General features: G+C 49.1%; 1 protein-coding gene across 4 annotated transcripts in view; it reads left to right on the plus strand.

Moving 5' to 3' along the window:
• The window catches only part of LOC140394159 (myosin phosphatase Rho-interacting protein-like), a 305177-nt gene that overhangs the window by 24281 nt on the left and 258762 nt on the right, over positions 1-22134 (plus strand). For all 4 annotated transcript variants that reach the window (XM_072481083.1, XM_072481084.1, XM_072481085.1 and 1 more), the window contains exons 2-3: positions 14446-14523; positions 21029-21094. In XM_072481083.1, the coding sequence (XP_072337184.1) occupies positions 14446-14523; positions 21029-21094 (144 nt within the window). The remainder of the gene's footprint in view (positions 1-14445; positions 14524-21028; positions 21095-22134) is intronic.

Genomic DNA, 22134 nt, shown 5'->3' on the forward strand with positions numbered 1-22134 from the left:
ATTTTCTCCAGTGACATGTGTTAAACTAACAGGCCTCTAGTTTCCTGCTTTCTGTCTCCCTCGTTTCCAAAAAAAGGGGCATTACATTTGTGATTTTCCGATTTGTTGGGACCTTTCCAAGATTGCAACCTCGTGTTTTCCCACATCTGCCAAATGTTGGCCTCCTCGCTTAACCTATTTATATCCTTTTGCAGGCACTTTGTATCCTCAACTTGCTTTCTTGCTTTTCTTTGTAATTGCAGCAAATTTGGCTACAATATCCCTCTATTCCTTCATCTAAGAAATTAATTATAGCACCGTCCCCATGGCACCCCACTAGTTTGCCCATCCTGAAAATTACCCATTTAAATGCTACTACTTTAATAATCAATTTCAGCATTTTCCCCAATGACACACAAAACTAACTGGCCTATAGTTTGCTGTCTTCTGTCTCCCCTCTTTCTTGAATTAGGGCATTAGATTTGTGATTTTCTGATCTGTTGAGACCGTTCTAAGATTATAGCCAGTGCAGCCACTATCTCTGTTGACTTTTCTTTTCCCTGTGACCATCAGGTCCAGGGGACTTTCAGCCTTTAAACACGTTAGTTTTCCTGGTACTTTTTCTCTCATGATCATGATTCCTTTTTGACCCTTGATCCGATAGTATTCTTGGGAAAATTTTAGTGTCTTCTACTGTGAAGACAGATGCAAAATATTTGCTGAAAGTCTCTGTCCTTGCCTGGTTCCCATTATTAAGTTCCGCAGTCTCATCCTGTAAGGAATTTTTACTTTAACTACTCGCTTCCTTTTTATATACTTGAAGCTCTTACTGTCTGTTTTATATTTCTTGTTTTTAATAAATTATGAGTACCCAATTCATTTTTTCCAATGAAGGGGCAATTTAGCGTGGCCAATCCACCTATCTGCACATCTAAGGTTGTGGGGGCGAAACCCATGCAAATAGGGGGAGAATATGCAAACTCCACATGGACAGTGACCCAAAGCCGCGATCGAACCTGGAACCTCGGTGCTGTGAGGCAGCAGTGCTAACCACTGCACCATCGTGCTGCCCCTGTTTTATGTTTGTTGATAGTTTACTCATTCTAATGTCTCCCTCTTTTTTTTTAGTTATCCTTTGGTAGTTTCCAAAGTTTTTCCAATCTGCTGGTCGACCACTTATCTTCACAGCGTTGCTAAAGGTAGCTTTCCTTTCATTTCTCTGCTTTCAATATGCCAAATGCTCTTGAATATTCAGTTCCCAGATTTGTCATTGCAACCATGGGCAGAATTTTTGGATTGTGAAACCCTGCCACCCGAAGAGTTGGTGGGGACACATTCCTGCTGATCACAGCAGCCCCACAGACATTTAATGCTCCGGGGACAGGACATATGCCCCTCACTCAGGTAGGAGTTTCCCAGCAGCACCCGTGACAAGGACTTTGACGACAAGCACTCCACAAATTCTAGTCCCGGAGTTTAGGATTGGGTAGAGGGGAGATTGGGGGTGTCACGGTGTGGAGCGGAGGTGAAGCCCGGGGAGCATGGTGGGGATGTGGTTCTTGATGGAGAGGTTGGGGGGGGGGGGGTGGGGGGGGCTGATACCATGCCCATATGGAAAGGCACCTTAACCCCCCCCCAACCTGAACCCCAAGTAGGGTAACATTCCGGGCTTTCCCCTGTACTCCTGAATTTCTCCCACTAGCTTCAAAACTGAAAAGTGGCCCTAATTCAGCAGGAAGACCACCGACTGCGACACCGCCAGTGGAAACTCTAAAATTCCTTCTCATATCTTTATAATGTATTCAAATTACGTCCGATTGCGGCGATGCGGAGCTAAGCCGCACGTTTCGGCAGCTCCCGCGACAACGGACTTTCGGGCTCTCCAGAAGAGCCCCAACAGAATTTCTTTTGATTTGATCCCGTGTGGGAAGGTGCAGTAAGGTCCCCCTTTACGATATATGGCCGAGATCAGTGGTGGAGCGGCGAAAAAAGAGGCTCTGGAGCAGCGGCAACATGGAGGGGGAAAAAGCAAGATGGCGGAGAGCGAGCAGCATGGGGGCCGGACCAGCAGGAGTTCCTTAAGCAGTGTGTGGAGGAGGTGAAAAAGGAGATGCTGGCGCCAATGCTGTTGGCGATCGAGGGGCTGAAGGAGACCCAGAAGACCCAGGCAGTAGAGCTTTGTGAGGTGAAAGACAAAATGAATGACAACGAGGACAAGATCCTGGGCCTGGCGGTAAAAGTGGAGGCGCACGAGGCGGTGCACAGGAGGTGGGCCGAGAGTATTGAGGTCCTGGAGAACAGGTCGAGGAGGAAGAACCTCCGGATTCTGGGTCTTCCCAAAGGAGTGGAGGGAGCTGATGCCGGGACGTATGTGAGCACGATGCTCCATGCGCTGAGTTCGACCTGTTGACCACAGGGAAGGCAGAGTCACAGTGGAGGAAAGCACAGGGGGCGATATATGAATATGGGAGAAGGCGAGCCGGATGCTGGCACATCAGCTCTGTGAGAGGATGGCAGTGAGGGAAATAGGCGGAGTCAAAGATGGCAGGGGAACTACGGTGCGGAGTGCGGGGAAAGTGAATGAGGCTTTTAAGGCCTTTTACGAGGAATTGTATAGCTCCCATCCCCCAGGGGGAAAACAGGGGATGCGGTGATTCTTGGACCAATTGAGATTCCCAAGGGTGGAGGAGCAGGAGGTGGCTGGTTTGGGGGCGCCAATTGGGGTGGACGAGCTGGTTAAAAGACTGGGGAGCATGCAGGCAGGGAAGGCCCCGGGGCCGGATGGGTTCCCGGTGGAGTTTTATAGGAGGTATGTAGACCTGTTAGCCCCGTTGCTGGTAAGGACCTTCGATGAAGCAAGGGAGGGGGGTCCCTGCCCCCGACAATGTCGGAGGCGACGACCTCTTTGATCTTAAAGTGGGATAAGGACCCACTGCAATGTGGGTCGTATAGACCGATCTCGCTCCTTAATGTAGATGCGAAGTTGCTGGCAAAAATGTTGGCCACGAGGATTGAGGACTGTGTTCCAGGGGTGATTCACGAGGACCAGACGGGATTCGTAAAGGGTAGGCAGTTAAATACTAATGTGCGAAGGCTCTTGAATGTGATAATGATGCCATCGGTGGAGGGAGAAGCGGAGATAGTGGCAGCCATGTACGCGGAGAAAGCCTTTGATCGGGTAGAGTGGGAGTACCTCTGGGAAGTGTTGAGGAGGTTTGGGTTCGGGGGAGGGTTTATTAGTTGGGTTAAGCTCCTGTATAAAGCCCCGGTGGCGAGTGTGGTCACGAACCGGCGGAGGTCGGAGTATTTCTGGCTGTATCAAGGGACGAGGCAGGGTTGCCCCCTGTCCCCTCTGCTGTTTGCATTAGCAATATTGAACCTTTGACCATGGCGTTAAGGGAGTCGGGGAAATGGAAGGGGGTGGTTCGAGGGGGAGAGGAACATCGAGTGTCGCTGTACGCAGACGACCTGTTGCTGTATGTGGCGGATCCAGTGGAAGGGATGGTTGAGGTAATGCAGATCCTACGGGAGTTTGGAGACTTTTCGGACTATAAGCTCAATGTGGGAAAGAGTGAGCTCTTTGTGATCCATCCGGGGACCAGGGAAGAGGGATAGACGACCTACCGTTGAGGAGGGCGGAGAGGAGCTTTCGATACTTGGGGATTCAGGTAGCTAGGAGCTGGGGGGCACTGCACAAACTTAATTTGACTCGGTTGGTGGAACAGATGGAGGAGGATTTTAAAAGGTGGGACATGTTGCCACTCTCGCTGGCGGGCAGGGTACAGTCGATTAAAATGGTGGTCCTCCCGAGATTTCTTTTTGTATTCCAATGCCTCCCAATTGTGATTACGAAGGCCTTCTGTAAGAGGGTAAGCAGGAGCATTATGTGATTTGTGTGGGCGAGCAAGACCCCGCGGGTAAGGAGGGGGTTCTTGGAGTGGAGCAGAGATAGAGGAGGGTTGGCATTGCCGAATTTGGGTGGTTACTATTGGGCAGCCAACGTGGCAATGATCCGTAAGTGGGTGATGGAGGGAGAGGGGGCGGCGTGGAAGAGGCTGGAGATGGCGTCCTGCAAGGGAACGAGCCTGGGGGCGCTGGTGACGGCACCGCTGCCGCTCTTGCCGACAAGGTACACCACGAGCCCGGTGGTGGCGGCAACGCTAAAGATCTGGGGGCAGTAGAGACGGCACAGGGGTGCAACGGGAGCCTCGGTGTGGTCCCCGATCAGAGACAATCATCGGTTTGCCCCAGGAAGGATGGACAGGTGGTTTCAGAGCTGGCATCGGGCAGGGATTAGAAGAATGGGGGACCTGTTCATTGACGGGACATTTGCGAGCTTAGGGGCGCTGGAGGAGAAGTTTGGGCTACCCCCGGGAAACGCTTTTAGGTACATGCAAGAGAGGGCATTTATGAGGCGGCAGGTGAGGGAATTTCCGCCACTCCCGGCACAGGGGATTCAAGACAGGGTGATTTCATGCGTATGGGTCGGAGAGGGCAAGGTGTTGGCGATATACCAAGAGACGAAAGAAGAGGGGGAGGCTTTGGTAGAGAAGCTGAAGGGTAAATGGGAGGAGGAGTTGGGGGAGGAGATTGAGGAGGGGCTATGGGCTGATGCCCTAAGTAGGGTTAATTCCTCTTCCTCGTGTGCCAGGCTTAGCCTGATACAATTTAAGGTGGTTCATAGAGCGCATATGACGGGGGCGAGGCTGAGTAGGTTCTTTGGGGTGGAGGACAGATGTGGGAGGTGCTCAGGAAGTCCGGCGAACCATGTCCATATGTTTTGGTCATGCCCGGTACTGGAGGGGTTCTGGAGGGGTGTGGCGGGAACAGTATCTAAGGTGGTGAAAGTCCGGATCAAGCCAAGCTGGGGGCTAGCACTATTTGGAGTAGTGGACGAGCCGGGAGTGCAGGAGGCGAAAGAGGCCGGTATTCTGGCCTTTGCGCCCCTAGTAGCCCGGCGAAGGATCTTGCTAATGTGGAAGGAGGCGATGCCCCCCAGCGTGGAGGCCTGGATAAATGATATGACTGGGTTTATCAAGTTGGAAAGGATAAAGTTTGCCTTGAGAGGGTCTGCGCAGGGGTTCTACAGGCGGTGGCAACCGTTCCTAGACCATCTCGCGGAGCGTTGGATGAAGGTCGGACAGCAGCAACAGCAACCCAGGGGGTGGGGGGGGGGGCGGCATCGTCCGTGGGGCGCGTGGGGGAGGGGGGTTTCTCTGGGGTGCATTAGAGGAAGAAAACACTTGAATGATCCGGAAACTGACATGTACGGGAAGAATCCAATGTACAAAGTTCTGTATCTTATTGACTTGCCATGTTCATGTCTTGCCACACAAGCTTTCTTTCTTTTCTTTGTTACCGTGGGGGGGGGGGGGGGGGGGGGGGGTTGTTTGTAAGGTGGAAAAAAACTTGAAAAATTCTTAATAAAAACATATTTTAAAAAATATATATATAATGTATTCAAATAGAGGGCCTTTAATTCTGTCTTTTACCATTTTTACCTCCTCTCAACACAATTCTTTGATGCACTAATACATTCATATGCTTTGTCCCTTCCTGTTACACTGGTTATCATTATCCGTATTGCCATATCATTATAACATGGGCTTAATCTTTTCAACTACTTTTTAATGTGGCATTTTATCAAATGTTTTTGGGAAAGTCCATATATTGTACTCTTTTCTTTCAACCCCATCCCCCTTCTCATAATTTTTTTATTAGGTTAGTCATGTCTCATCCTTCACAAATCCTTATTGACTATTTCTGATTGGTTTGTGAACTTTTAAGTATTAATTTTTGATCTCTGATTATAGTCTCTAGTAAATTTTCTACTTCAGACTGAAAGCTAATTAGTTGACAGTTGCCTGTGTTATTTCCTTCTTTTGCTGGTGATATGAAACCTGATACTTGAATGAGGATCTATGTCTGTGCGAGAAAAAGGAGAATTTGCAGTTTGGTGCTCAATTTGGCAACATACGACTTCAACCAAAGTACAATTAAATTAATATTTTACAGCTTTGTATAAGAACATAGATTTGTCCTGAACTTAAGTGAGCATATTACACCGCAATGTAGTGTGTGTATTGACGGAAGCGACGAGTATAGAATACAATCCTCGGCAGAAGATTAGATGGGGTTGAATGAATGCCAGTCAACATAGCATCACCCCAAATTAATGCAGAAAGCACCCTGAAAGAGCCTATTTAAGTCATTAACTTTCAAAATGTTTTTATTGAAGTTTATTACATATTATACACTATACAAGCAGTAAGGGTACATTGATTACAATGTACTTATCAATTTCCTGTGTTTTTTTATAAATGTTTTTATTATGGATTTTTAAGCTATACAAGACAAAGGCAATTGTGAACCTACATTAAAAACAATAGAAGAAAAATTATATATCTATTGGTTGTCTTTTGTTATTTAGTTGAGGCTTCTTGTTTTGCGTTATCCAGTGGGTTATTCCCAGCCAGGACCCCCCACCATTTCTTCTCGATTCCCTTCCCCTTCCAGTCGCCTGGCGTGCCCGCTTGCCTCTCCAGCTCCTAGATATTGTTCCTGTACGATTGGTGTGATGCCGTGTATTTTGTTATTTGCTGATCTTGGCTGCGTTCCATGTTTCTTTGTTCCCTCCCTCCCCTCCCTCCCTCTCTCCTCCCTCCCCCTCATTGGCATTCGTTATTGTGTTGTGGCTTTCAGCTCCCTCTGGTTTACTGGCTGTTGGCTGCAAACAGGTCTTGGAACAACTGAGTGAATGGCTCGCACGTTTTGTGGAAACCTTCGGAGGCAAATTTGATTTTCTCCATCTGGAGAAATTCTGATAGGTCAGACAGCCAGTCTGTAGCTTTGGGCGGTGTTGCCGATTGCCAGCTGAGCAGGATTCTCCGGCGGGTGGTCAGGGAAGCAAAGACAAGGCGTCGGCCCTCCTCCCCATGAATAGATCTGGCTGTTCTGAGACCCCGAAGACTATCACCCTCGGGCACGGCTCCACCCTCATCCCCACCACCGTGGACATTGCCTCGAAGAAGGCTGTCCGGAACCCAACCAGTCTGGGGCAAGACCAGAACATGCGGGCGTGGTTGGCTGGCCTCCTTGGCACCATTCACATTTATCCTCCACCTCCGGGAAGAACCAGCTCATTTAGGTTCTAGTTACGTGGGCTCTGTGTATTACTTTTAGCTGCATTAGGCTTAGCCTTGTGCAGGTGGAGTTGATCATATGCAGTGCTTCTCCAGAGTCCCCACCCTGTTGTAAACACTAACTCTGTCTCCCATTTTTCGCTTGTCTTATACAGTTGTCTGTGCCCTTTCCAGTAGTCGCCCATGCAGATGGCCGCAATTCCCCTTCCCTAAGATGTCCACATCCAATAGGTTCTCTAACAACAACGGCTGCAGTGGTAGTGGGTATGTCCTCGTTTCCCTACATAGGAAGTTTTTGACCTGCATATATCTTAGTTCATTCCCCCTGTCAGCTGGAACTTCTCTGTTCTCGAGCGTTGTCAGTCTGTTGTCAGTGTGGAAGCCCCTAACTGTCAGCATCCCTCTGTCCTGTCTCCACCGTTTGAAGGTGGCGTCCATTGTCACCTATGGTTATTGTAGATGGGGGCTATAACAAACATTTTGGTTAGTCTGAAGTGCTGTCGAAGTTGGTTCTATGACCGGAGTGTTGCTATCACCACTGGGCTTGTTGAGTATTGGTTCGGTGGGATGGGAGCGAAGCCATGGCCAGGCTCCCCCTGCAGGAGCCCTCCTCCATAGGCACCTGCTCGGTTTCTGTCTCTTTTATCCACCCCTTTACCCTTTCCTCAGTTGCTGCCCAATGTTAATATTGCACGTTTGGGAGGGCAAGGGGGTTCTCGCTATCTGTCCCGCGCTCTCTCTCTCCCGCGCTCTCTCTCTCCCGCGCTCTCTCTCTCCCGCGCTCTCTCTCTCCCGCGCTCTCTCTCTCCCGCGCTCTCTCTCTCCCGCGCTCTCTCTCTCCCGCGCTCTCTCTCTCCCGCGCTCTCTCTCTCCCGCGCTCTCTCTCTCCCGCGCTCTCTCTCTCCCGCGCTCTCTCTCTCCCGCGCTCTCTCTCTCCCGCGCTCTCTCTCTCCCGCGCTCTCTCTCTCCCGCGCTCTCTCTCTCCCGCGCTCGCTCTCTCCCGCGCTCTCTCTCTCCCGCGCTCTCTCTCTCCCGCGCTCTCTCTCTCCCGCGCTCTCTCTCTCCCGCGCTCTCTCTCTCCCGCGCTCTCTCTCTCCCGCGCTCTCTCTCTCCCGCGCTCTCTCTCTCCCGCGCTCTCTCTCTCCCGCGCTCTCTCTCTCCCGCGCTCTCTCTCTCCCGCGCTCTCTCTCTCCCGCGCGCTCTCTCTCCCGCGCGCTCTCTCTCCCGCGCTCTCTCTCTCCCGCGCTCTCTCTCTCCCGCGCTCTCTCTCTCCCGCGCTCTCTCTCTCCCGCGCTCTCTCTCTCCCGCGCTCTCTCTCTCCCGCGCTCTCTCTCTCCCGCGCTCTCTCTCTCCCGCGCTCTCTCTCTCCCGCGCTCTCTCTCTCCCGCGCTCTCTCTCTCCCGCGCTCTCTCTCTCCCGCGCTCTCTCTCTCCCGCGCTCTCTCTCTCCCGCGCTCTCTCTCTCTCCCGCGCTCTCTCTCTCCCGCGCTCTCTCTCTCCCGCGCTCTCTCTCTCCCGCGCTCTCTCTCTCCCGCGCTCTCTCTCTCCCGCGCTCTCTCTCTCCCGCGCTCTCTCTCTCCAGCGCTCTCTCTCTCCCGCGCTCTCTCTCTCCCGCGCTCTCTCTCTCCCGCGCTCTCTCTCTCCCGCGCTCTCTCTCTCCCGCGCTCTCACTCTCCCGCGCGCTCTCTCTCTCCCGCGCGCGCTCTCTCTCTCTCTCCCACGCGCGCTCTCTCTCTCTCTCTCCCACGCGCGCTCTCTCTCTCTCTCTCCCACGCGCGCTCTCTCTCTCTCTCCCGCGCGCTCTCTCTCTCCCTCCCGCGCTCTCTCTCCCTCCCGCGCTCTCTCTCCCTCCCGCGCTCTCTCTCCCTCCCGCGCTCTCTCTCCCTCCCGCGCTCTCTCTCCCTCCCGCGCTCTCTCTCCCTCCCGCGCTCTCTCTCCCTCCCGCGCTCTCTCTCCCTCCCGCGCTCTCTCTCCCTCCCGCGCTCTCTCTCCCTCCCGCGCTCTCTCTCCCTCCCGCGCTCTCTCTCCCTCCCGCGCTCTCTCTCCCTCCCGCGCTCTCTCTCCCTCCCGCGCTCTCTCTCCCTCCCGCGCTCTCTCTCCCTCCCGCGCTCTCTCTCCCTCCCGCGCTCTCTCTCCCTCCCGCGCTCTCTCTCCCTCCCGCGCTCTCTCTCCCTCCCGCGCTCTCTCTCCCTCCCGCGCTCTCTCTCCCTCCCGCGCTCTCTCTCCCTCCCGCGCTCTCTCTCCCTCCCGCGCTCTCTCTCCCTCCCGCGCTCTCTCTCCCTCCCGCGCTCTCTCTCCCTCCCGCGCTCTCTCTCCCTCCCGCGCTCTCTCTCCCTCCCGCGCTCTCTCTCCCTCCCGCGCTCTCTCTCCCTCCCGCGCTCTCTCTCCCTCCCGCGCTCTCTCTCCCTCCCGCGCTCTCTCTCCCTCCCGCGCTCTCTCTCCCTCCCGCGCTCTCCCTCCCTCCCGCGCTCTCCCTCCCTCCCGCGCTCTCCCTCCCTCCCGCGCTCTCCCTCCCTCCCGCGCTCTCGCTCCCTCCCGCGCTCTCGCTCCCTCCCGCGCTCTCGCTCCCTCCCGCGCTCTCGCTCCCTCCCGCGCTCTCGCTCCCTCCCGCGCTCTCGCTCCCTCCCGCGCTCTCGCTCCCTCCCGCGCTCTCGCTCCCTCCCGCTCCCTCCCGCGCGCTCTCTCTCTCCCGTGCGCTCTCTCTCTCCCGCGCGCTCTCTCTCTCCCGCGCGCTCTACCTCTCCCGCGCGCGCTCTCCCTCTCCCGCGCTCTCTCTCTCTCCCGCGCTCTCTCTCTCCCTCCCGCGCTCTCTCTCTCCCTCCCGCGCTCTCTCTCTCCCTCCCGCGCTCTCTCTCTCCCTCCCGCGCGCTCTCCCTCCCCCGCGCGCTCTCCCTCCCCCGCGCGCTCTCCCTCCCCCGCGCGCTCTCCCTCCCGCGCGCGCTCTCCCTCCCGCGCGCGCTCTCCCTCCCGCGCTCTCTCTCCCTCCCGCGCTCTCTCTCCCTCCCGCGCTCTCTCTCCCTCCCGCGCTCTCTCTCCCTCCCGCGCTCTCTCTCCCTCCCGCGCTCTCTCTCCCTCCCGCGCTCTCTCTCCCTCCCGCGCTCTCTCTCCCTCCCGCGCTCTCTCTCCCTCCCGCGCTCTCTCTCCCTCCCGCGCTCTCCCTCCCTCCCGCGCTCTCCCTCCCTCCCGCGCTCTCCCTCCCTCCCGCGCTCTCCCTCCCTCCCGCGCTCTCGCTCCCTCCCGCGCTCTCGCTCCCTCCCGCGCTCTCGCTCCCTCCCGCGCTCTCGCTCCCTCCCGCGCTCTCGCTCCCTCCCGCGCTCTCGCTCCCTCCCGCGCTCTCGCTCCCTCCCGCGCTCTCGCTCCCTCCCGCGCTCTCGCTCCCTCCCGCGCTCTCGCTCCCTCCCGCGCTCTCGCTCCCTCCCGCTCCCTCCCGCGCGCTCTCTCTCTCCCGTGCGCTCTCTCTCTCCCGCGCGCTCTCTCTCTCCCGCGCGCTCTACCTCTCCCGCGCGCGCTCTCCCTCTCCCGCGCTCTCTCTCTCTCCCGCGCTCTCTCTCTCTCCCGCGCTCTCTCTCTCCCTCCCGCGCTCTCTCTCTCCCTCCCGCGCTCTCTCTCTCCCTCCCGCGCTCTCTCTCTCCCTCCCGCGCTCTCTCTCTCCCTCCCGCGCGCTCTCCCTCCCCCGCGCGCTCTCCCTCCCCCGCGCGCTCTCCCTCCCCCGCGCGCTCTCCCTCCCGCGCGCGCTCTCCCTCCCGCGCGCGCTCTCCCTCCCGCGCGCGCTCTCCCTCCCGCGCGCGCTCTCCCTCCCGCGCGCGCGCGCGCTCCCTCCCGCGCCCGCTCTCCCTCCCGCGCCCGCTCTCCCTCCCGCGCCCGCGCTCCCTCCCGCGCCCGCTCTCCCTCCCGCGCCCGCTCTCCCTCCCGCGCCCGCTCTCCCTCCCGCGCGCGCTCTCCCTCCCGCGCGCGCTCACTCTCTCTCTTTCCCCCCCCCCCCCCCCCACTTGGGGCTGTAGATCTGCCCCCTCCCTCCCTTTGTGGGTTCACCGGGAAGATCTCACGTTTGCCCAGGTTGAGTTTGTGGCCTGAGAAGGCTCCAAACTCTCTTGAGCGCCATGATTCCTTCCATGTTGCTTTGTGGATCCGAGATGTAGAGGAGCAGGTCATCCACATAGAGCAAGACTCTGTGCTCTCTGTCTCCTCTCCGTATCCCTTTCCAATTCTTTGCCCCCCTGAGTGCGATTGCCAGTGGCAAACAGCAGTAGGGACAGCGGACATCGCTGCCTTGTGCCTCTGTGCAGTTGGAAGTACTCAGAGCTGGTGGTCCTGGTCCGTTGATGCCTTTTCCAGCTCGTGTATCATACTGCCCTGGGCTTCCAGTTTCCTCCCCATGTCTTCAAGTAAATTCTGCATGGCATCTATCGCCTCGGCCACCTTGACAGTCACCTTTATCTTGGCCGTAATGTCGTCTTTCATTACATTTAGTTCCTTGGTTAGGAAATCACCCAGCCATCGCCTGACACCCCCCCCCCCCCCCCTTTCATTGACTCCCAGTCCTGTGCCCAGATATTGGATATATGAGCCTGCCAATCAAACCAGCTATTCCCACCTAGATGAAAGTTTCTTGGCAACTAATTCATGTTGAAGACCGATGAATAGAATTATTGCAATATACTCTATATGAATGTTTACAGGAATATCTTAAATAAGTCACTATTGTTTCAAGCATTCTTGATGAATGCCACATCTAAATTCAAATCTGTCCCCGGCACATGGCTGTTCTGTAGATGTCCCCGTCTAATTTTAACTTGATAGTAATACTTGTGAAGATTACACCAAAATTCGTCTGGGGCCAAGCATTCAAACATCTTGAAATGTGATATGTTAGTTGCTTGTGTCCTTCACAGAGATTTGGAAATTTTGTAAAAAAGATAACCAAAAGATGCTGATTATAGAGTTTATTTGTTGTCCTGTTTGTTGGACATTTCTATATTTTGCAGTGATGCTCTATGCAAGAGAAAAGTGAGGATTTTTGTCTATTAGGTTAGTGACGAGTTCCTGATTAGACAGATTATGACACGTGAAGTGGTTAAACACCCAAGTTCACTCATGAACAGTGCCAAACTCATTCAAAGTATCACTGCTCAGAATTTAAATGGGTTATCCACCTGGGCTTCATGGGACTTGCATATTCAATTAGCAATTTTGTGATGGATAGCTCAGTTCAAATAACCGTTTGATTGGCATGGTGACCTCTACGTATTTTTAAAAGTGTTTGGCCATTGATCTAATGTAGTTTTGAAAGCAATAATCTCTGACATGCCTTCACAGGGTCTTGAACAGGTTTTTCAAGGTTTCTGGCAATGATAAAAGAGTCAAACCTTCCTGAGGAGGTGATTCATGATTATTACTGTGTCTGAAATGAAAATTGGATGCATGCTTTTGCTGCTGTAAGGCCTAATCATTTTCTTACAGTTGCTTTAACAGAGCAGTCTGTTACTTGGGGCATTTGAGAGTGGTCTTACCTATGGCCTCTTGTGCCCATCTCTTCAATTATTTAGGCCAACAAAGAGACAATGTTAGATTTGGCATTGTAGTAGTGTTTCACCTTACAAAAAATGGTTGTTCGCAAAGATTAATGTTGTGATGAGAGCCCAGAAGGAGTATATTTGTTAAAATATTCCAAGGAGCATCCAAATTTGTTATCTACCGTGAATACACTGCCTTTTATGAATGTGTTCATAAACCTGATTTAATGTTAAATAAATTGTCTATTGTTTTATAGTCAGATCATTCATCTGATAGCATGTCTACTCTTCTATCTACTCAAGGCAAGAAAGTACATAGTGGTACAAGGTAGATAAAAGTAAGCCAGGATGTTATGGTAGTCATTTTCTGTTCAACATTTTAACCTAGATATTGTGCATGTAAAAATATATTCCTGTACCTAGAAGTTACAAAGTTTCCTTAAAGCAAACCAAAGTGGAATGTCTATTATGTAACTCTGAACTCAGACCGTCTGTTTTATAAACACAGGTAGACTTCCTCCATAAGAACATAAGAAATAAAAGTAGTGGCCATTCAGTCCTTCAAGCCTGCTCTGCCATTCAGCAAGATTATGGCTGATTTTCTACTAGTCCATCTTCCTGTGCTATCTCGTATCCTAAGGTGATAATAGGGCGCACAGGAGTGATAGGGGAATGGGCAATGTAAATAAGGACACGAGGAGCAGACATTTGGGTGACCTCAAGCTTAAGGAGAGTAGGAAATGGGAAACCAGTGAGGAGTGCTTTGGAATAGTTGAGTCTAGAGATTAATGAAAGCAGTTCTCATTCTTCCCTTGTGTACTTAATCTCTTCTCGTAGTACAAACCACTCATTCCAGTTGTTTCATTCTCTCTAATGCAAATATCATAACATTATTACAGTACAGGAGGCTGTTTAGCCTGCTGTGCTGAAGCTCGCTCTCTGCAAGAGGAGCTCACGTAATCTCACTCCACCACCTTATTCTGCAGCCCTGCAAATTCTCTCCTCAGGTAACCATCCAGTTCTCTTTTGATGGCCTCGATTGAATGTGCCTCCATCAGTGTGCAGTGCTTTCAGATCCTATTCAGATTCAAAATATTCAATTCACCTGACAGCACGTCTTTTGGGACTTGTGGGAGGAAACCGGAGCACCCGGAAGAAATCCACGCAGACACGGAGAACGTGCAGACTCCGCAGATACAGTGACCCGAGCCGGGAATCGAACCTGGGACCCTGGCGCTGTGACGTGACAGTGCTAGCCACTGTGCTGCCCATTGGACTGGCTGGGAGAATGTTTCATGTTTGGCTCATTGGAATTAATCTCTATTGCATTCATTTTATACATTTGGTTAATAGGCTGTGCATTTTCTGAATATTTATCCACAGACCTCTGTGATCTAGTGAGCCATCCCAAATTTAAACTCCAATCTGTGGACAATAATGAGGCACTCCAATTGGCCTCAACAGCTCTTGAGTTAAGAATTCCGAACAATCCGGTGCTATCACTTGAGTGGTATCTGCTGGAAGAACTCTGTGGAGTTTGAGAGAGAGAGTGAATGTTTGAGGTAGGGAAAGGGCTGGTGGTGGAAAGTGGCGGCATCAGGACAAGGGCGGAATAGGCCCTCCACTCGCTTTCTTGAAGATAAAATGTTGACTTAAATGAGGTACCCAATGGATGATATCCTAGCAAGGATAAGCACTTTCAAGAAAAGTAGAGAATAGGCGAGAAAACATTCTAATTTGTACACTCATCTCAGTTATTACTCTTATAGTTTTTTGTTAGTTGTTGAATTTGTCCTGCTTCCTATATTTCAGGCAAAACCTATCTATGGAGGCTGGTTATTATTGGCTCCTGAAGGAACTGACTTTGAAAATCCAGTGCAACGGTCGAGGGTAAGTTGAAGAGTGCATTTTTGTCAGTTAACCAACAGTTCTTAAGAATCAAACTTTGCATCCTGCATTTGATGTGTTTCAGATATCTGATGACTGTTGCTGGAATAGTAACTTGGATGAATAGTGATTATTATAAGCATATTTGCAGAGAAAGGTCTGCCACATTGGGCTCTCATTGCCTACTGTGATGGGACCTACTCCAGGTGGCATGTGCTTTAATTAAATGATGCCCGCTGCCACATAGGGCATGTGGAAACTATGGGCGGAATCTTCTGACAATTTGTCAGAGTGTCAGTCTCCAGCTGCATAACTGAGTTTTCGCTCCAGATTATCTGGCATTCTGTGTACAAAGAATCTGGGGACGATGGGGGATATTTGTGACCGTGTTTGAGGGGCTGTTCAGCGCGGGGGAGGGGGTGTGTGAAAAAGAGGAAAAATCTGTACAGACTGTATAGTTGATTGTTGGGAACTATGTTTCCTGGGGTGTTTATTCGTTGTAACCAGTTTTAATACATGTTTGTAATAAAACACATGTTAAAAAAAGAATACAATCTGGGCATGTGGATCCTCCATTACTCTGGTGGGGCAGGGTCTTACAGAGCTAGCAATACCAGCTCCACAGAGACTTAAATAGGGCGCCCTGACCTACGTTTGAGATGGAACCCCTTCCCTCCGGAGACATCCCACCACAAGCAACCCCCCCCCACACCACACAGGCATCTGCCAGACCCCAGGTTGGCACTGCCAGGGACAGCTTGGGCATGTCCCTCTTTTTCGGTCCTTACCTTTGCGCCCCTGGCAGGTACCGCTTGGCTGATTCAAGTTTTTAAGTACCGGTTGTAAACTTCGCCAATGTGATGTCACGTCGGCGAGGTATGACTATTCAGCAGGGGGGAGCATATTATGGGAAAGTCCTTGAAATATATTTCAATTTATTACAATTCACAGCGGGAACCTCGTTATGTCACTGGCAAAGGGCATGAAAAATCGGAACATTAGGTCTCCTAGGCAAGAATCTAGTTTTTTGACTCTTGTGAGATTTTGGGCTCACATTGCCATTTACGGCGATGGCTAACTCGGGCCCAAAATTACCCCCTATGTGTGAAAAATCCCCATCTTGAAACCGAGTCTTTCACACAAGGTAAATGGCATCTGCATGAATACAATACATACAGTATAAGTTATTGTGTTTTAATTTTGGCTCCTTTCACCTTTGGTCCCCTTCAGCTATGAAAGAGTTACATTCAGCACCACACCAAGCAGCTGATAGGTATTTCATACAGTTAGATTTAAAAATATATATTTTCCTTCTCAATCTTGCGTGTGTGCGGTGGGTGTGTCAGCATTTACATTTCCACTGAGGATGCCCTGAATTGCTGGTAAACTAGGTGGAGTTGTGGTATCACCCTGGGATTCAAAATCACAATTATCCAACATGAATCCAGAGATTATACCATCTCTAAACTCACAAGCTACCCTCTCAAAAGGAAAATGAGAAAGCCAGGTATAAGCTCCATGTTAGGCCATAGGATCTAGGCAGGTTGTTTTGTAAGCCTTAAGTCAGTAATGATGTGGAGATGCCGGCGTTGGACTGGGGTGAGCACAGTATGAAGTCTTACAACACCAGGTTAAAGTCCAACAGGTTTGTTTCGATGTCACTAGCTTTCGGAGCGCTGCTCCTTCCTCAGGTGAATGAAGAGGTCTGTTCCAGAAACACATATATAGACAAATTCAAAGATGCCAAACAATGCTAGGAATGCGAGCATTAGCAGGTGATTAAATCTTTACAGATCCAGAGATGGGGTAACCCCAGGTTAAAGAGGTGTGAATTGTCTTAAGCCAGGACAGTTGGTAGGATTTCGCAGGCCAGATGGTGGGGGATGAATGTAATGTGACATGAATCCCAGGTCCCGGTTGAGGCCGCACTCATGTGTGCGGAACTTGGCTATAAGTTTCTGGCTATAAGAAACTTTTAGCCAAGTTCCGCACACATGAGTGCGGCCTCAACCGGGACCTGGGATTCATGTCACATTACATTCATGAATGTTTGAAGTTACTTCAAGGTAGTTAATTTTGAACGTTAGCTGAGAAAAAACCTTCTTAATTTTGTCTTTCCGACTGTTTTCAAATCATTCTTCTCGTCTAATTAAAAATGTTTTGACTGAGATAAATAGATCCAAATTTTACATGAAGAATTGATTTTGATTTCTCGTCTTTCCACCTGATTTGACAATGAGCTGAGAGATTATTAAAACAGCCCGGTGTTATGTTCCATTATTGAATTGCAAAATACTTGATTGTCTTTCAATGCATCTTATCTAGACTTCGTTCCAAAATACTGCTAGATCTCACAATGTTTCATCCTGCTGCCCCTCCCAACTAATGCTTCTAAAGCCCACATTATATCGTCACTGCTTAACCAGGTTCTTCCTCCACAATGTTTCTAAACCAAAGAACCTACTATTCTTCCACCTAGCCTCCATAGTGTCAAACACCAGGGCATTCTTACTAATGCGCCTATAGATGGTCTGGGAGCTATGTTGCAGTTTTTGATATTTATCATTGTTTTACTGCACCTGAAACACACAATTTATGTATCCATCTTGATTAGCAAAGCAAAATTATTGAAATAATGCACCATATGACTGTCACAGAAATGATGACATGTGGCTATGAGACAGGAACGATAGCATAGTATTTTGTTACTTGACTAGTAAACTAAGGGCCCGGACTAATACTCTGGAGATTTGAGTTTAACTCCCATCTTTCCAGCTGGGAATTTAAATTTAATTAAATAAATCTGGAATGAAATGCTGGTCTCTGTGATGGTGACCATGAAACTGTTGAATTGCTGTAAAAATCTTCTTTCTGGAATGAAACCTGCTATTTTATCTTAGACTGGCGTACATGTGACTCCAAACCCATAGCAATGGAATGGTCTAATAAGCTACTCAGTAATATCAAACCACTACAAAAAAGTTGAGGAAGAATAAAACCACATCATCTGGCATCGATCTAGGCACCGGACATGACAGAAGCACACCCAGCCCAGTCAATCCGGCAAAGAGCTCTTCATAAACATTTGGGGACTTGTGCCAAAATTAGGAAAGCTGACGCCCAAGCTAACCTGACATAGGTATGATTCTGTGAGAATGACTTTCAGCCACTACCTCTGCTGCCATTCTTGCATTTCTCTTGTCCCACTGGCAGGACAGACACCAGAGGTGGTAGTGCAGTAATTATACAGTGGGGAGGGAGTGGTTGTGGGAGTGCTCAACACCCCAGACCTCATGAAGTCTCATGGCATCATGTGAAACATGAAACCTCCAGTTGAAAACCACCTACCATCCTCTTTCATCTGATGAATCCGTACTTCTCAGTGTTGAACACCACCGAGGAGAAGCACTGAAATGAAATTAAATGAAATGAAAGTCGCTTATTGTCACAAGTAGGCTTCAAATTAAGTTACTGTGAAAAGCCCCTAGTCGCCACATTCCGGCGCCTGTTCGGGGAGGCTGTTACGGGAATTGAACCGTACTGCTGGCCTGCCTTGGTCTGCTTTCAAAGCCAGCGATTTAGCCCTGTGCTAAACAGCCCCTGCTGAAGGCGGCAAAAGTACAGAATCTGGATGTGGGAGTTCAATGCCAATCACCAGGAGTGGCTCGGTAGTGCCATTACTAACCAGGCTTGTTAAACCCTGAAGAACATAACTGCCAGACTGGTCCAACACAGTTGGTCAGAGAAATAACACAAGGGAAAAAAGCCTGCTTGACCTCGTCATCATCAATCTATCTGTCGCAGAGGTATCTATCCATGACTGTATTGGCAGGAGTGACCATCACAAGAGTCCCGGTGGATACGGCAAAGGTGAACAGTCCAGATGCCATTCTGGCTGCAGTGCTGAAGATTTGTGCTCCAGAACTAGCAGTGCGTCTAGCCAAGATCTTCTCGCTACAAAACTGTGTTTACTTGACAAAGTTGTTCACAAAAAGGAGACAATCCAGATAATTACTGCACAATCAGTTCACTCACAACCATCAGCACACTGATGAATGGTGCCTGTGAAAGTGTTGTCAAGTGGCACTAGCAGTAACCTGCTTATTGATGCTCAGTTTTGGTTGACTAACAAGGGAATCAAAGGTAATTGTGCGGGGCGGGGTAGGATGTGTCTGATGATAGGGGGTGGGGTGTGTGTGATGATATACTCTGCAGTTGCCTGGATAAATGCTGCTCCACAATACCCAAGAAGCTTGACACTATCCAGGACAAAAAGCCCACTTGATTTGCACCCATTTCATCAATTTAAACATTCACTGCCTCAGGTGGATATTCAGCGAGACCTTGGTGTCGTCATGCATCAGTCGCTGAAAGTATGCGCACAGGTACGTACAGCAGCAGTAAAGAAGGTAAATGGTACGTTGGCCTTCATAGTAAGAGGATTTGAGTATAGAAATATAGGGATGTTTTACTGCAATTGGGCATTGGTGAGGCCACACCTGGAGTATCGTGTGCAGTTTTGGTGTCCTTATCTGAGGAAAGCTGTTTTTGCTATGGAGGGAGTGCAGCAAAGGTTTACCAGGCTGATTCTTGGGATGGCAAGACTGTCATATGAGGAGAGACTAAATTGGTTAGGATTATATTCATTGGAGTTTCCAAGAGTGAGAAGGGATCTCATAGAAACTTACAAAAATCTAACAAGATTAGACAGTGTGGATTCAAAAAGAATGTTTCTGATGGTGGGGGAGTCCAGAACTAGGGGTCATAGTTTGAGGATAAGGGGTAAACCTTTTAGGACTGAGGTGAGGAGAAATTTATTCATCCAGAGAGTGGTGAATCTGAAATTCACAACCAAAAAAAGTAGTTGTGGTGAAAATGTGTACATTCAAGAAAGAATTAGATATAGCTCTTGGGGCTAAAGGGATCAAGGGATATGGGGGGAAGGCATGATCAGGGTATTGAACTTGATGATCAATTATGATCAGAATGAATGGCGGAGCAGACTTGAAGGCCGAATGGCCACCGCCTGCTTCTATTTTCTAAGTATGTTTCTATGTATGTTTCATCACTGGGACACAGTAGTAGCAGTGTATACTATCTACAAGATCACTATAGCAACTCATCAAGGTTAATTCAACAGTACCTTCTAAACCTCTACCATCTAGAAGAACTCGTGCAGCAAGTGCATGGGAACACCACCACCTGAAAGCTCTCCAAATGATGCACCATCCTGACTTGGAAACATAGCACTGTTCTTCCATTGTTGCTAGATCAAAATCCTGGGGTAGTACTGTGGATGTACCTATACCATATGGACTCCAGTAGTTCAAAAAGGCGTCTAACCACCAAATCTCAAGGGATGGGCAATAAACACCGTTTTTTCCCGCGATGCCATTATCCCACGTATGAATGAGAAAAGTGTCTCAAGACAAAAGTATCTTATACCATACTGCTGCTGAAAGGTACGGATAAATTTAAAACATCTGCTTACCACTACTTAAAATTGTTTGAAATACAAGTCACTTTATTTTTTTACTTTTCAAAACCACTTATTCTAATTTTTTTCTTGCTCTGACTCCTGTGCCAGATTTGCAGTATTGTGAATCGTGGCATGTAAGTTGTTCTAGCGTTCATGATAGCCCAATTCCCCCCTCCCCCCGCCTCTTTCCCCCTCCCAACATATGTTTTTGCACATACTCTGCATATAAGTTGACCCCGACACCCCCTTTTCAGCCATGGCATGCCTCACTTTAGTAGTCAGCCTCACATTTTCACCCCACAGATGGATATTTCATTGACTGGTACCTTATAACTGATTACAAGGGACCAAGCAGGTGATTGGTGCCCTTGAGAAGATGGTGGTGAGCTGCCTTCTTGATCCACAGGAGTCCACATGGTGTAGGCACACTCACAGCTATTACGGAGTGCTCCAGAATTTTGATCTAGCAACGTCGAAGGAACAGTGTTGTGAAGATAGGTGGGAGTTTAAGACATGCCCACACTATGTGAATGACAAAGTGGACCACTATCCATACCTATGCTGACAATTTACTTTTATATACAGCGTATAAGTTGACCCCTGTATTCCGAGGAATTTCTCAAGGCTTCAAAGGTCAACTTGTACGCCAACATCTATGGAACATGTTTGGTGTTGTATTCTGCAAGGCCATGCTTTTGTTATTTGTTGCTTTCATGATTGTCAAATATTTAATTATTCTTTACCTTGTGTAACTGATTTGAATTTCTGCAGTAATGTAGCACTACCAAGTGAGATTTTCAATACTGTTCAGTTTCCAATGTCCAGATGACCATTTGTTATGATCTGGAACTGGCTTTCTGCTGTTCATTTTAACACTGTTATTGAATCTCAGAGAATCTCATCATCATCCACTTTGATCCCTGCACAAAAATTGGCATATGTTTAGCTGCATGCAATAACATGGTTACAGATTTTTGTTTATTGACTGAAACACCATGAAACATTGAAACAACAAAATCTATTTTTCAGAAATGGCAGAGAAGATTTTTTCTCTTGTATGAGCATGGTTTACTGCGTTATGCATTGGATGACTCGGTAAGTTCATTTGTTTATATCTAGTCTAGACTTGGGTGATTGGTATGTCGGTGTTATGAATCTTTGTGTGCCAGGTGATTTTTGGAAGTGTGTAATTACAGTTTGGTTCTTTCTTTTCCTAATCGTCACTCTCCTTTTTTACCCCGATCTTGTTTTTTTAATTTAAGATGCTGTAGCCATGCCTATATCTTGGTTTAATTGCAGTTCACCCTCCCTCTATTTTGCGATTTGTGCTGTTAACTTACAGTAAAACTTAAGTGTACCTTTATTTCTAATAGCATGAAAGACAAGTAGTGCCATTTGTGCCATGTGTAAATATATGGCAAGCTCTTAATGAGAATTTAGGACTGAAATAAATTAAGAGGAAGATAAATCATTGAGACTTTTCTAAGGGAGAGTTGGAGGGTGGAAAGATGAAACTTGTAGAAAGAAATATATTAGAAAATAGAAGCTTTTGGAAAATTTGGGTTTGATAAGTATAAATGCAAAATAAAGTAGCAAATGCTAAGTTTTGTGCAGAAAATATTACATTCTGTCGTCATTCTCTGTACGGATTCCTGTTAAAACTGGTCCTAACGAGGAATCTAGAGGAATTGTTCAGAAATATGGGCAGACATGGTTGTTTTAAATGAGACTGTTTGAAGATTATTCTAATTTGCAATTCCAGTGTGTTTACGGGGAGGAGACGATGTGTAAATGCCTCTGGATAGAGTGCTTTATAATTGTGTCTCTCATTTAGGGGCTCACAGTCTTTAATCTGCCTCTTTTGTGGACGATTTTTAAAAAGTTCTTGTGTGAAATTGATTTGTTATTTGCATGCATACCATGTTGCTGAGTTGTAGCACAATGTAGCAAATTCAGAAATATTGCCACTTGAATTTAATAATACCAAATTATGGAAGTCTCAGTCCAACGGCCCATGTTCAGCTGAATGGATTGTAGCCACTTCAAACAACAATTGAAAAATAAATAACATTGTCTACAATGTACTTCAATTTGTTTGTGAAGTATGGAATGGGGACAAAAGCACACACAAATTT

The sequence above is a fragment of the Scyliorhinus torazame genome, chromosome 17 (genome assembly GCF_047496885.1).
Source record: "Scyliorhinus torazame isolate Kashiwa2021f chromosome 17, sScyTor2.1, whole genome shotgun sequence".
Classification (NCBI taxonomy): Eukaryota; Metazoa; Chordata; class Chondrichthyes; order Carcharhiniformes; family Scyliorhinidae; genus Scyliorhinus; species Scyliorhinus torazame.